At 37.9% G+C, this 15372-nt stretch overlaps 1 protein-coding gene across 2 annotated transcripts in view; it reads left to right on the top strand.

Moving 5' to 3' along the window:
- LOC127700010 (serine/threonine-protein kinase SMG1-like) overlaps positions 1–15372 on the top strand; it is a 182357-nt gene that overhangs the window by 161048 nt on the left and 5937 nt on the right. For both annotated transcript variants that reach the window (XM_052203441.1, XM_052203440.1), the window contains exons 69-73: positions 827–925; positions 2091–2278; positions 3374–3462; positions 7387–7503; positions 9074–9127. In XM_052203441.1, coding sequence (XP_052059401.1) covers positions 827–925; positions 2091–2278; positions 3374–3462; positions 7387–7503; positions 9074–9127 — 547 coding nt within the window. The remainder of the gene's footprint in view (positions 1–826; positions 926–2090; positions 2279–3373; positions 3463–7386; positions 7504–9073; positions 9128–15372) is intronic.

Below are 15372 nucleotides of genomic sequence, written 5' to 3'. Positions count from 1 at the left end.
ATATTTACGGTAATACAAATAAAAATGGATATATCTAGGAAAATACAATTAAAAATGGATATATATAGGAAAATACAATTAAAAATGGATATATATATCTAGGAAAATACAATTAAAAATGGATATATCTAGGAAAATGCAATTGAAAATGGATATATCTAGGGTATTATATATAGAAATAGATATATCTAGCTCTTGAGTATTATACATTTTTGTTCTGGAATCATCCACTTTACTGTTCAAATAAACTTATGTGATATTTGCATATTATGTAACTATCCTCCCTGGGGATACTGCTTCTATAATGGACAAACAGTTAAATTGTGTCAGTAAATATTGGCGTCCTCTTGTCGGTCAGTGATTAAGTTATGTCGATTTGGTTGAAATTAGTAGGAAATAAAAACTGGGTAATTTAGGATCAATGTTTAATTGTAGGATATAAAAAAGATACTACTCTAATATATCTAGGATAAAACATATATCTAGAGCAAAACTGATAAATATGTATACCTTGCTTAAAAGACTTAATTAGGCTTAAGCTTCAAAGATATTACTGAATTCTAATTAAAAAAATGACCAATATTATAAGTGATATCTCATTTCTCTTGCCTTTACTTTAGAAAAGTAAGAAATAAATTAATTACATCTCCCAAACAAGTAAACTTTTTCATGTGTGATTCCTGTACGATTAGTGTGTGATTCCTGTATGATTAGTGTATGATTCACAGGTGATTCCTGTATGATTAGTGTGTGATTCACAGGTGATTCGTGTTTTATTAATAATATTTAACTTCTGTAAATGTTTTACTCATGTTTTAATTTGTAGGATGCTACTAAGACAGAAGTGACAACTATCAAAAATATCCTGACGAATCATCACAAACTGATGTCAGAAATTAGAACTGTCCTCAAATCCATGGCAAAGGTATATAGATAAACAAGCAATGTTAAGAACAGATACAAGGGACTGTTATACTCCTGTATTATTACACTGACTGTAGGTTGTATATGGCAATCAACTGGCCTATCTATCTGGCTGTAATATTTGTTATATATTACTCGGTTTCTGTTTTAAGGAATGATTTGATATGAGGTTCAGAACTATTGTTGAGTTATACTGTGTAAGCGATTATCTACTGGGCAGAGACTTCTTGTTTGATGATACTTGTAAAAATCTTAGCTCACCTGGATTTGTGGTCAGCTATTGAAGACACTTGTTATCCATTGTTTTTTTTTTAAATCTCCTACACTAAAACCACTGAACCAATTTTAACTAATGTTGATCATTTGTGCTGTTAAGTTTCTACCTTTGTTTTGTAGTTTTCCAGATGATAGGCATAAACACAGATTTTTTTTTTATATATATTTGGCTATTTTCTTGAAAACTATTATGGATGTATGGATACTAAATTTGACAACTTAACTGAAGTTGTCAATGGACTCCTTACAGGAGTTATTGCCCTAAAATGACAATTGTTTTCCCAATTTTTCTGTAATGGGCAATTATCTTGAAAATTATAATAGAGTGAAACTGGAAAAAACAATGTGAGATATTTAAATAAATAAACATGACCAAAATTATCTATCAACTCCTTATAGGAGTTATGACCCTGAAATGACTATTTTTATATATTTTGTCAAAAACCATGAGAATAAAGTGATGGACTCTGAACATTTGACTTCTTATAGGGATACATGTCTTTAAATGACTTTCCCAAATTTTACCAAATATGTTTTGAGTGGATCTGGAACAAACCTTGAATCAATCTTACTTTATATAATAGTGTGTGAAAGTTGGCTGCCACTGTTGCTAATGATTTCTCCCAGGGGAGCATTTCAGGCTCAACTGACCAAAGAATCTTTTATCAATGAATTTAGTGAGTGTATACTGAGAAACTTTTTATTAAATCTGACATCTGTATGCATATTGTTAGCTGAGGATTCTACTGAAACTAAAAGGTGCTTATTAGTTTACTCCAGAGGGGATCTTTACTGAAGTAATTTATCAAGTGTTCTCTATTTTATATTGTAGTAAGAAGAACCCTCTACTGACAAGTCATTTATCAAGTGCACATTATTTTCTATTATAGCAAGAAGAACTTGGTTTAGAAGAAGGGTACAGTACAACTACTGTTGTGAAGGACTATCTCAATACTTATAAAAACTTTTCTGAAAATTTTACTACTGCTTTAAAAATAGTAACAACTGAAGATATCACAAAGGATGGAATGGCAGAGGCAGATGACATGGTGGACTCTCTCATTGGACAAATAACTCTGTAAGTATTACATCATATCTAAAAATAGTAATATCATGCATGAAGAATAAATTACCTAAACTATTTATTATGCATATTTTTACTTTGTTTATAATATTGTTCATTCTGAAATTTGGAGAAACTGAGAAAGTTAATCTTTTATGCCCCTGGAACCTATATAGTATTCCTCATATCAATCTTTCTGTCATTCATCCATTCTGTCATTCCATCCTTTTGTCTTTCTGATTGGCAATATTTGTTCTGACTTTTTATGTCCCCACCGTCATGGGAGAGGGCATTAAGTGTTACCCTTATCCGTACGTACGTACCAAAATTTTTTCCGTTCTCCAACTTTGCCTCAACCAAATGTTATGAAATGTATACACAATGCTTATTACCACAAAACACAGATCAAGTTCTAATTTGGGTGGCGTCACTTGTACTGTTCTCTAGCCCTTTATTATGTTATATGCAAGCAGGGCATCATCTGTGTCCCATGGACTTATTCTCCCATTTATTTTATAATACCTGTAGATATTTTTGGTTGTTAAGTGTATAATAAATGATAAGATATAGATCACATCATGTTTTGTTTCAAATAACCTTTTCATGGAGAAAGGCCTTTAGAATATTGTGGTGGCATTTTTTTTTTGTCCCAACACATGTAGTTTTATAATATAAAGATAAGAGTTCAGTTTAGTAGGGATGAACGTATGGTTAAACTTAAATATATGTCATGCAATAACAATCTGACAGAATGCAGTACAATAATACATGGCTTAGATTTAGTTCTACACTTAAGATACAAGTTTCAAATGTCATTTGTTTTAAGTTCATTTATTATTTCATGCCCCACCTATGATAGATGGGAATTATGTATCCGGTCTGTATGTCTGTATGTCCTCAGGTCAAAGTTTTGTTTTAAGATAGTTTGCTTTCACAAGAAGAAGATACCTAACACACTTATAAATGTAAATAAAAATATTTTAATATACATGACAAATTATGGTTTTGATCCAGATTTCACAGTACTGTCAACAAGGGAATGAGACAGTGGGAGCAGGGCATGATGCCTATGGACACACACTCATGTCATAATTTATTTTATTTTTACAGGATATATGATGATTTAGTCAACTTAGCTCCACCATTACTGCCCCAGGGTGATGGATTAGATCAGTCAGAAATTCAGAATTTTACTGCAGGTATGTACTACCCCAGGGTGATGGATTAGATCAGTCAGAAATATAGAATTCTACTGCTGGTATGTACTACCCCAGGGTGGGAGTTTAGATCAGTCAGATATTCAGAATTTTACTGCAGGTATGTACTACCCCAGGGTGGGAGATTAGATCAGTCAGAAATTCAGAATTTTACTGCAGGTATGTACTACCCCAGGATGGGAGATTAGATTAGTCAGAAATTCAGAATTTTACTGCAGGTATGTACTACCCCAGGGTGGGAGATTAGATTAGTCAGAAATTCAGAATTTTACTGCAGGTATGTACTACCCCAGGGTGGGAGATTAGATCAGTCAGAAATATAGAATTCTACTGCAGGTATGTACTACCCCAGGGTGGGAGATTAGATCAGTCAGAAATATAGAATTCTACTACTGGTATGTACTACCCCAGGGTGGGAGATTAGATTAGTCAGATATGCAGAATTTTACTGCCGGTATGTAATACCCCAGGGTGGGAGATTAGATTAGTCAGAAATTCAGAATTTTACTGCAGGTATGTACTAGCCCAGGGTGGGAGATTAGATCAGTCAGATATTCAGAATTTTACTGCAGGTATGTACTACCCCAGGGTGGGAGATTAGATCAGTCAGATATTCTGAATGTTACTGCAGGTATGTACTACCCCAGGGTGGGAGATTAGATCAGTCAGATATTCTGAATGTTACTGCAGGTATGTACTACCCCAGGGTGGGAGATTAGATCAGTCAGATATTCAGAATTTTATACTTCCCCAGGTTAATGGATTAGATTTTTACTGTGTTTAGGTTTTATGTAGCTTTCCTCTATATTACCTAGGAGGATGAAGATATGCCACCATTATGAACCCAATATATCTGTTATAAACTCAGAATTTTACTTCATGTAGGGTTTATGTAGCTATCCTCTTCATTACCTAGGAGGATGAAGATATGCCACCATTAAGAACCCAATATATCTGTTATAAACTCAGAATTTTACTTCATGTAGGGTTTATGTAGTTATCCTCTTCATTACCTAGGAGGATTGAGATATGCCACCATTACGAACCCAATATATCTGTTATAAACTCAGAATTTTACTTCATGTAGGGTTTATGTAGCTATACTCTTCATTACCTAGGAGGATTGAGATATGCCACCATTACGAACCCAATATATCTGTTATAAACTCAGAATTTTACTTCATGTAGGGTTTATGTAGCTATCCTCTTCATTACCTAGGAGGATTGAGATATGCCACCATTACGAACCCAATATATCTGTTATAAACTCAGAATTTTACTTCATGTAGGGTTTATGTAGCTATCCTCTTCATTACCTAGGAGGATTGAGATATGCCACCATTACGAACCCAATATATCTGTTATAAACTCAGAATTTTACTTCATGTAGGGTTTATGTAGAGAGATGCTTCTTTTTCTAGCGTATTTATTTTTATACGACCGCAAAAAAATTTTTGTGGTCGTATATTGGTATGACGTCGTCGTCGTCGTCGTCGTCCGAATACACATTAGTTTTCGCACTCTAACTTTAGTTTAAGTGAATGGATCTCATTGAAATTTTACCATAAGGTTCAATACCACAAAAGGAAGGTGGGGATTGATTTTGGGGGTTATGGTACTAACAGTTAAGGAATTAGGGGCCAAAAGGGGCCAAAAATAAGCATTTTTGTAACTTCCAGACATAACTTGTGTGTAAGTGTATGGATCTCTCTGACATTGTACCACAAGGTTCCATATCACAAAGGGAATGCTGGGATTGATTTTGGGGGTAATTGTCTCCAAATTTTAGGAATTAGGGGCCAAAAAGGGGCAAAAAACAAGCATTTTTCTAGTTTCATGACAATAACTTGTTTGTAAGTGTATGGATCTTTATGAAATTGTACTACAAGGTTCCATATCACAAAGGGAATACTGGGATTGATTTTTGGGGTAATTTCCTCCAAATATTAGGAATTAGGGGCCAAAAAGGGGCAAAAAACAAGCATTTTTCTAGTTTCATGACAATAACTTGTTTGTTAGTGTATGGATCTTTATGAAATTGTACTACAAGGTTCCATATCGCAAATGGAAGGCTGGGATTGATTTTGGGGGTTTTCCCTCAAAATTTTAGTAATTAGGGGCCATAAAAGGGCAAAAAAAACATGCATTTTTCTAGTTTCAGGACAATAACTTGTGTGTAAGTGTATGGATCTTTATGAAATTGTACTGCAAGGTTCCATATCACAAAGGGAAAGCTGGAATTGAGTTTGGGGGTAATTGCCCTAAACGTTTAGGAATTTGGGGCCAAAAAGGGGCCAAAAAACAAGCATTTTTCTAGTTTCCAGACAATAACTTGTGTTCAAGTGTATGAATCTCTCTGAAATTGTACTGCAAGGTACCATACCACAAAGGGAAAGCTGGGATTGAGTTTGGGGGCGATGAATCATAAGGGGGTTCAAAAAATTGGGGGGGGGGGGGGGGGGATTTTTTTTTTTCCTTTTTTTTCTTTAACATTTTCCATTTTAAATTGGTTATTTCTGATTTATATATAAAAGCAAATAATAATGATATGGTTTGAATAGGCATACATGTGAACCTCCCGATGGGAGTACAATAATCCCGTTTTCAGGGGTCTCCTCCCGACCTCCCGTTGAAAAAATCCTGTGTATGAAATTTTTCATGAATGAAAAATTTCTGCCCAACATAACATCTCAGGCATCTGGTGTAACTGACATTACCTGAAGTTATATTTTACCTGTAAATCAATTAACATGCATAATTATATGGCTTCACTTGTCAGCTTGGGTGTCAAACATACTGGTAAGCAACGATTTTTACCTCAGGCTAACTGCCGTTGTGTAACAAAAACTGTGTATTTATTGGGTTACTTCCCTTGATTTATCCTGTTTTAAGTTACTTTCCTTTTAATAATGAAAATTTTTAAAAGAATATAAATAAAATATAAATTGAACAAATAATCATAAAAGGATGGTTATTAAATGATTTTAAATGTCTTAGGACAAATAAAAAAATAATAATTTGAAAATTATTTGAGGATTCTATACTTCCTTTTAAGGCTTAAATTGAAATTTATATAATAACTATGACCCTAACTTTTCAGATAGAATGAATTTCTGAGTTTGCAAATAAAAACTATTTGCAAGAGAAAAAAAAAAAAATAAAAACTATTTGCAGACAGCTAAACAAATGTTCTGGTTGCAATGATTGTTTTATAGAATATGAAGTAAAAAATTTAAAGAACATACTGGAAAAAAACAATGTTAAATTGAACATGTAGAATATAAAGATGGAGAAACTTTATAAGTACAAGGGTACTATAAACATAATAAATTGGTTGGAAAGTTGAAGAAAACACACTTTAAAAGACCATTTTTACAGCACACGGTTACATTTACAACAAAATTAATGTCGATTAAAAACCTCCTGATCTGAGTCCTAATCTCCTGACCAAAATTTCCCAATCTCCTGATCTGAGTTTCACAGTCCATCACATGTATGAATAGGTAAATTGAAAATTTTTAAGTTCTTAGACCACTTTCATTCTGTGTCAGAAACCTATGCTGTGTCAAATATTTAATTACAATCCAAATTCAGTGCTGTATCAAGCTTGAATGTTGTGTCCATACTTGCCCCAACTGTTCAGGGTTCGACCTCTGCGGTCGTATCAAGCTGCGCCCCAGCGGAGCATTTTATTAAATTAATTAGATATGAGTCAACTACATAAAATAAATTGTTAAATATTTTGTTTTTTGCTACCAAGTTATTTAGCTACAGAAGATAAAGCATTAATAGGAAGTCCATGTTTTTATCGTCCTACTGAACTGTAATGTTCCAATGAAAATGGAAAGCCTTCTCTTGTGGAAAGGGAGATAATGAAATATATGATATTGAAATTTTTTTTTCCAGTGACCTTAAAAAGGCCATCAACAAAAGACATACTGAGTCCAGTAAGAAAATCAAGTAATCCTAGAGACTCAACTCCACCAGGAAGTCCTCATCCAGGATTGCTTGCTAAAATTTCTGGTAAGTACATCCATCTCATAGTGAACCCTACACATAAAGATCTAACAAAGCATTTTTCATACAGGTTTAGTTGATGAAAGGATGATTTTTATAAGCCATTGTTTTATTCACCTGTATATTTGTATTAAAGATGATACAAAAAGTTGATAAAAAGTTATAGCAAAAGGATAAGTGCATTACAAACCATGTTTTCCTATTCTGGTAAGTGAGAGATATCCTGTGAATGATTTGTATGCTTCCTTTGAACTGCATTGTAACCAGTGATTAAAAACTGGTTTATTACTATTTTTCCAATTATATATTGTCAGACTTGTCTATACTTCAACATAAGACGATGTTACTGATAAAAAACAGGATATTCTGTAAAAACACAAACTTATGGCCTTTGTCTTCTGATTTTTAGCTCACCGGGGCCCAAAGGGCCCCATGTGAGCTTATGCCATGACTTGGCGTCCGTCGTCTGTCGTCGTCTGTCTCTGTCGACGTAAACTATTTCAAAAATCTTCTCTGAAACTACTGGGCCAAATACCTTCAAACTTTAACTAAATGTTCCTTAGGGTATCTAGTTTATAAATTGTATCCGAAGTTTTGATCCATCGACAAACATGGCCGCAATGGCTAAAAATAGAACATAGGGGTCAAATGAAGTTTTTGGCTTATATCTCAAAAACTAAAGCTTTTAGAGCAAATCTGACATGGGGTAAAATTGTTCAGTTGGTCAAGATCTATCAGCTCTGAAATTTTCAGACGAATCAAACAACCCATTGTTGGGTTGCTGCAACCGAATTGGTTGTTTTAAACAAAATTTTGCAGCTTTTTGTTATTTTTTTGAATATTATTATAGATATATATAAACTGTAAGCAGCAATAATGTTCAGCAAAGTAAGATCTACAAAAAAGTTAAATGACCATAATTGTCAATTGACCCCTTAAGGAGTTATTGCCCTTTAAAGACAATTTTACACAATTTGTTCATAAAGTTTGCTAACATTTAAAAATCTTTTCCTCTGAAACTACTGGGCCAATTACCCTCAACTTTTAACTAAATGTTCCTTAGGGTATCTTGTTTATAAATTGTATCCATCGACAAACATGGCCGCCATGGCTAAAAATAGAACATAAGGGTCAAATGCAGTTTTTGGCTTATATCTCAAAAACTAAATCTTTTAGAGCAAATGTGACATGGGGTAAAATTGTTCAGTTGGTCAAGATCTATCAGCTCTGAAATTTTCAGACGAATCGAAGAACCCATTGTTGGGTTGCTGCCACCGAATTGGTAGTTTTAACAAAATTTTGCAGTTTTTTATTATTATTTTGAATATTATTATAGATATATATAAACTGTAAGCAGCAATAATGTTCAGCAAAGTAAGATCTACAAAAAAGTTAATATGACCAAAATTGTCAATTGACCCCTTAAGGAGTTATTGCCCTATAAAGACAATTTTACACAATTTGTTCATCAAGTTTGCTAACATTTAAAAATCTTCTCCTCTGAAATGCAGGTGAGCGATTCAGGCTCTTGAGAGCCTCTTGTTTGATTCTGTAATTAATTGAATTGTATTTTCAGGATCCAGTACAAAGAGAACAGATAAAGTAACCAGAGATCCTAGAACAGGGAAAGGTCAGTAAACTATCTGTTCTGTCTTCTTTATTGTTAAACCCCCCTCTCCCTCCTAGAACAGGGAAAGGTCAGTAAACTATCTGTTCTGTCTTCTTTATTGTTAAACCCCCCTCTCCCTCCTAGAACAGGGAAAGGTCAGTAAACTATCTATTCTGTCTTCTTTATTGTTAAACCCCCACCCCCTCCTAGAACAGGGAAAGGTCAGTAAACTATCTGTTCTGTCTTCTTTATTGTTAAACCCCCACCCCCTCCTAGAACAGGGAAAGGTCAGTAAACTATCTGTTCTGTCTTCTTTATTGTTAAACCCCCACCCCCTCCTAGAACAGGGAAAGGTCAGTAAACTATCTGTTCTGTCTTCTTTATTGTTAACCCCCACCCCCTACTAGAACAGGGAAAGGTCAGTAAACTATCTATTCTGTCTTCTTTATTGTTAAACCCCCACCCCCTACTAGAACAGGGAAAGGTCAGTAAACTATCTGTTCTGTCTTCTTTATTGTTAACCCCCCCTCTCCCTACTAGAACAGGGAAAGGTCAGTAGTAAACTATCTATTCTGTCTTCTTTATTGTTGAACCCCACCCCCTCCTAGAACAGGGAAAGGTCAGTAAACTATCTGTTCTGTCTTCTTTATTGTTAACCCCCACCCCCTCCTAGAACAGGGAAAGGTCAGTAAACTATCTCTTCTGTCTTCTTTATTGTTAAACCCCCACCCCCCTCCTAGAACAGGGAAAGGTCAGTAAACTATCTCTTCTGTCTTCTTTATTGTTAAACCCCCACCCCCTCCTAGAACAGGGAAAGGTCAGTAAACTTTCTGTTCTGTCTTCTTTATTGTTAACCCCCATCCCCTCCTAGAACAGGGAAAGGTCAGTAAACTATCTGTTCTGTCTTCTTTATTGTTAAACCCCAACCCCCTCCTAGAACAGGGAAAGGTCAGTAAACTATCTGTTCTGTCTTCTTTATTGTTAACCCCCACCCCCTCCTAGAACAGGGAAAGGTCAGTAAACTATCTGTTCTGTCTTCTTTATTGTTAAACCCCCACCCCCTCCTAGAACAGGGAAAGGTCAGTAAACTATCTATTCTGTCTTCTTTATTGTTAAACCCCCACCCCCTCCTAGAACAGGGAAAGGTCAGTAAACTATCTATTCTGTCTTCTTTATTGTTGAACCCCCACCCCCTCCTAGAACAGGGAAAGGTCAGTAAACTATCTGTTCTGTCTTCTTTATTGTTAAACCCCCACCCCCTCCTAGAACAGGGAAAGGTCAGTAAACTATCTGTTCTGTCTTCTTTATTGTTAAACCCCCACCCCCTCCTAGAACAGGGAAAGGTCAGTAAACTATCTGTTCTGTCTTCTTTATTGTTAAACCCCACCCCCTCCTAGAACAGGGAAAGGTCAGTAAACTATCTGTTCTGTCTTCTTTATTGTTAACCCCCCCCATCTCCCTACTAGAACAGGGAAAGGTCAGTAAACTATCTGTTCTGTCTTCTTTATTGTTAAACCCCCACCCCTCCTAGAACAGGGAAAGGTCAGTAAACTATCTGTTCTGTCTTCTTTATTGTTAACCCCCCCCCCCCCCCCACTCTCCCTACTAGAACAGGGAAAGGTCAGTAAACTATCTGTTCTGTTTTCTTTATTTTTAAACCCCCACCCCCTCCTAGAACAGGGAAAGGTCGGTAAACTATCTGTTCTGTCTTCTTTATTGTTAAACCCCCACCCCCTCCTAGAACAGGGAAAGGTCAGTAAACTATCTGTTCTGTCTTCTTTATTGTTAACCCCCACCCCCTCCTAGAACAGGGAAAGGTCAGTAAACTATCTGTTCTGTCTTCTTTATTGTTAACCCCCACCCCCTCCTAGAACAGGGAAAGGTCAGTAAACTATCTGTTCTGTCTTCTTTATTGTTAAACCCCCACCCCCTCCTAGAACAGGGAAAGGTCAGTAAACTATCTGTTCTGTCTTCTTTATTGTTAACCCCCCCCCCCCCTCTCCCTACTAGAACAGGGAAAGGTCAGTAAACTATCTGTTCTGTCTTCGTTATTGTTAACCCCCCCCCCTCTCCCTACTAGAACAGGGAAAGGTCAGTAAACTATCTGTTCTGTCTTCTTTATTGTTAAACCCCCACCCCCTCCTAGAACAGGGAAAGGTCAGTAAACTATCTGTTCTGTCTTCTTTATTGTTAAACCCCCACCCCCTCCTAGAACAGGGAAAGGTCAGTAAACTATCTGTTCTGTCTTCTTTATTGTTAAACCCCACCCCCTCCTAGAACATGGAAAGGTCAGTAAACTATCTGTTCTGTCTTCTTTATTGTTAAACCCCCACCCCCTCCTAGAACAGGGAAAGGTCAGTAAACTATCTGTTCTGTCTTCTTTATTGTTAAACCCCCACCCCCTCCTAGAACAGGGAAAGGTCAGTAAACTATCTGTTCTGTCTTCTTTATTGTTAAACCCCACCCCCTCCTAGAACAGGGAAAGGTCAGTAAACTATCTGTTCTGTCTTCTTTATTGTTAAACCCCCACCCCCTCCTAGAACAGGGAAAGGTCAGTAAACTATCTGTTCTGTCTTCTTTATTGTTAACCCCCCCCCCCCCTCTCCCTACTAGAACAGGGAAAGGTCAGTAAACTATCTGTTCTGTCTTCGTTATTGTTAACCCCCCCCCCCCTCTCCCTACTAGAACAGGGAAAGGTCAGTAAACTATCTGTTCTGTCTTCTTTATTGTTAAACCCCCACCCCCTCCTAGAACAGGGAAAGGTCAGTAAACTATCTGTTCTGTCTTCTTTATTGTTAAACCCCCACCCCCTCCTAGAACAGGGAAAGGTCAGTAAACTATCTGTTCTGTCTTCTTTATTGTTAACCCCCACCCCCTCCTAGAACAGGGAAAGGTCAGTAAACTATCTGTTCTGTCTTCTTTATTGTTAAACCCCCACCCCCTCCTAGAACAGGGAAAGGTCAGTAAACTATCTGTTCTGTCTTCTTTATTGTTAAACCCCCACCCCCTCCTAGAACAGGGAAAGGTCAGTAAACTATCTGTTCTGTCTTCTTTATTGTTAACCCTCACCCCCTACTAGAACAGGGAAAGGTCAGTAAACTATCTATTCTGTCTTCTTTATTGTTAAACCCCCACCCCCTCCTAGAACAGGGAAAGGTCAGTAAACTATCTATTCTGTCTTCTTTATTGTTGAACCCCCACCCCCTCCTAGAACAGGGAAAGGTCAGTAAACTATCTGTTCTGTCTTCTTTATTGTTAAACCCCCACCCCCTCCTAGAACAGGGAAAGGTCAGTAAACTATCTGTTCTGTCTTCTTTATTGTTAAACCCCCACCCCCTCCTAGAACAGGGAAAGGTCAGTAAACTATCTGTTCTGTCTTCGTTATTGTTAACCCCCCCCCCCCCTCTCCCTACTAGAACAGGGAAAGGTCAGTAAACTATCTGTTCTGTCTTCTTTATTGTTAAACCCCCACCCCCTCCTAGAACAGGGAAAGGTCAGTAAACTATCTGTTCTGTCTTCGTTATTGTTAACCCCCCCCCCCCCCCTCTCCCTACTAGAACAGGGAAAGGTCAGTAAACTATCTGTTCTGTCTTCTTTATTGTTAACCCCCCCCCCTCTCCCTACTAGAACAGGGAAAGGTCAGTAAACTATCTGTTCTGTCTTCTTTATTGTTAACCCCCACCCCCTCCTAGAACAGGGAAAGGTCAGTAAACTATCTGTTCTGTCTTCTTTATTGTTAAACCCCCACCCCCTCCTAGAACAGGGAAAGGTCAGTAAACTATCTATTCTGTCTTCTTTATTGTTAACCCCCACCCCCTACTAGAACAGGGAAAGGTCAGTAAACTATCTATTCTGTCTTCTTTATTGTTAAACCCCCACCCCCTCCTAGAACAGGGAAAGGTCAGTAAACTATCTATTCTGTCTTCTTTATTGTTGAACCCCCACCCCCTCCTAGAACAGGGAAAGGTCAGTAAACTATCTGTTCTGTCTTCTTTATTGTTAAACCCCCATCCCCTCCTAGAACAGGGAAAGGTCAGTAAACTATCTGTTCTGTCTTCTTTATTGTTAACCCCCACCCCCTCCTAGAACAGGGAAAGGTCAGTAAACTATCTGTTCTGTCTTCTTTATTGTTAAACCCCCACCCCCTCCTAGAACAGGGAAAGGTCAGTAAACTATCTGTTCTGTCTTCTTTATTGTTAAACCCCAACCCCCTCCTAGAACAGGGAAAGGTCAGTAAACTATCTGTTCTGTCTTCTTTATTGTTAACCCCCACCCCCTCTCCCTACTAGAACAGGGAAAGGTCAGTAAACTATCTGTTCTGTCTTCTTTATTGTTGAACCCCCACCCCCTCTCCCTACTAGAACAGGGAAAGGTCAGTAAACTATCTGTTCTGTCTTCGTTATTGTTAACCCCCACCCCCTCCTAGAACAGGGAAAGGTCAGTAAACTATCTGTTCTGTCTTCTTTATTGTTAACCCCCACCCCCTCCTAGAACAGGGAAAGGTCAGTAAACTATCTGTTCTGTCTTCTTTATTGTTAACCCCCCCCCCCCCCCGTCTCCCTACTAGAACAGGGAAAGGTCAGTAAACTATCTGTTCTGTCTTCGTTATTGTTAACCCCCCCCCTCTCCCTACTAGAACAGGGAAAGGTCAGTAAACTATCTGTTCTGTCTTCTTTATTGTTAACCCCCCTCTCCCTCCTAGAACAGGGAAAGGTCAGTAAACTATCTGTTCTGTCTTCTTTATTGTTAAACCCCCACCCCCTCCTAGAACAGGGAAAGGTCAGTAAACTATCTGTTCTGTCTTCTTTATTGTTAAACCCCCACCCCCTCCTAGAACAGGGAAAGGTCAGTAAACTATCTGTTCTGTCTTCTTTATTGTTAACCCCCATCCCCTCCTAGAACAGGGAAAGGTCAGTAAACTATCTGTTCTGTCTTCTTTATTGTTAAACCCCCACCCCCTCCTAGAACAGGGAAAGGTCAGTAAACTATCTGTTCTGTCTTCTTTATTGTTAACCCCCATCCCCTCCTAGAACAGGGAAAGGTCAGTAAACTATCTGTTCTGTCTTCTTTATTGTTAACCCCCACCCCCTCCTAGAACAGGGAAAGGTCAGTAAACTATCTGTTCTGTCTTCTTTATTGTTAAACCCCCACCCCCTCCTAGAACAGGGAAAGGTCAGTAAACTATCTGTTCTGTCTTCTTTATTGTTAAACCCCCACCCCCTCCTAGAACAGGGAAAGGTCAGTAAACTATCTGTTCTGTCTTCTTTATTGTTAACCCCCACCCCCTACTAGAACAGGGAAAGGTCAGTAAACTATCTATTCTGTCTTCTTTATTGTTAAACCCCCACCCCCTCCTAGAACAGGGAAAGGTCAGTAAACTATCTATTCTGTCTTCTTTATTGTTGAACCCCCACCCCCTCCTAGAACAGGGAAAGGTCAGTAAACTATCTGTTCTGTCTTCTTTATTGTTAAACCCCCACCCCCTCCTAGAACAGGGAAAGGTCAGTAAACTATCTGTTCTGTCTTCTTTATTGTTAAACCCCCACCCCCTCCTAGAACAGGGAAAGGTCAGTAAACTATCTGTTCTGTCTTCGTTATTGTTAACCCCCCCCCCCCCCTCTCCCTACTAGAACAGGGAATAGTCAGTAAACTATCTGTTCTGTCTTCTTTATTGTTAAACCCCCACCCCCTCCTAGAACAGGGAAAGGTCAGTAAACTATCTGTTCTGTCTTCGTTATTGTTACCCCCCCCCCCCCCCCTCTCCCTACTAGAACAGGGAAAGGTCAGTAAACTATCTGTTCTGTCTTCGTTATTGTTAACCCCCCCCCCCCCCTCTCCCTACTAAAACAGGGAAAGGTCAGTAAACTATCTGTTCTGTCTTCTTTATTGTTAACCCCCACCCCCTCCTAGAACAGGGAAAGGTCAGTAAACTATCTGTTCTGTCTTCTTTATTGTTAACCCCCACCCCCTCCTAGAACAGGGAAAGGTCAGTAAACTATCTGTTCTGTCTTCTTTATTGTTAAACCCCCACCCCCTCCTAGAACAGGGAAAGGTCAGTAAACTATCTATTCTGTCTTCTTTATTGTTAACCCCCACCCCCTACTAGAACAGGGAAAGGTCAGTAAACTATCTATTCTGTCTTCTTTATTGTTAAACCCCCACCCCCTCCTAGAACAGGGAAAGGTCAGTAAACTATCTATTCTGTCTTCTTTATTGTTGAACCCCCACCCCCTCCTAGAACAGGGAAAGGTCAGTAAACTATCTGT

Source organism: Mytilus californianus, unplaced genomic scaffold, assembly GCF_021869535.1.
Source record: "Mytilus californianus isolate M0D057914Y unplaced genomic scaffold, xbMytCali1.0.p SCAF_46, whole genome shotgun sequence".
NCBI classification, from domain to species: Eukaryota; Metazoa; Mollusca; class Bivalvia; order Mytilida; family Mytilidae; genus Mytilus; species Mytilus californianus.
This window is presented reverse-complemented; position numbering and strand designations above follow the sequence as displayed.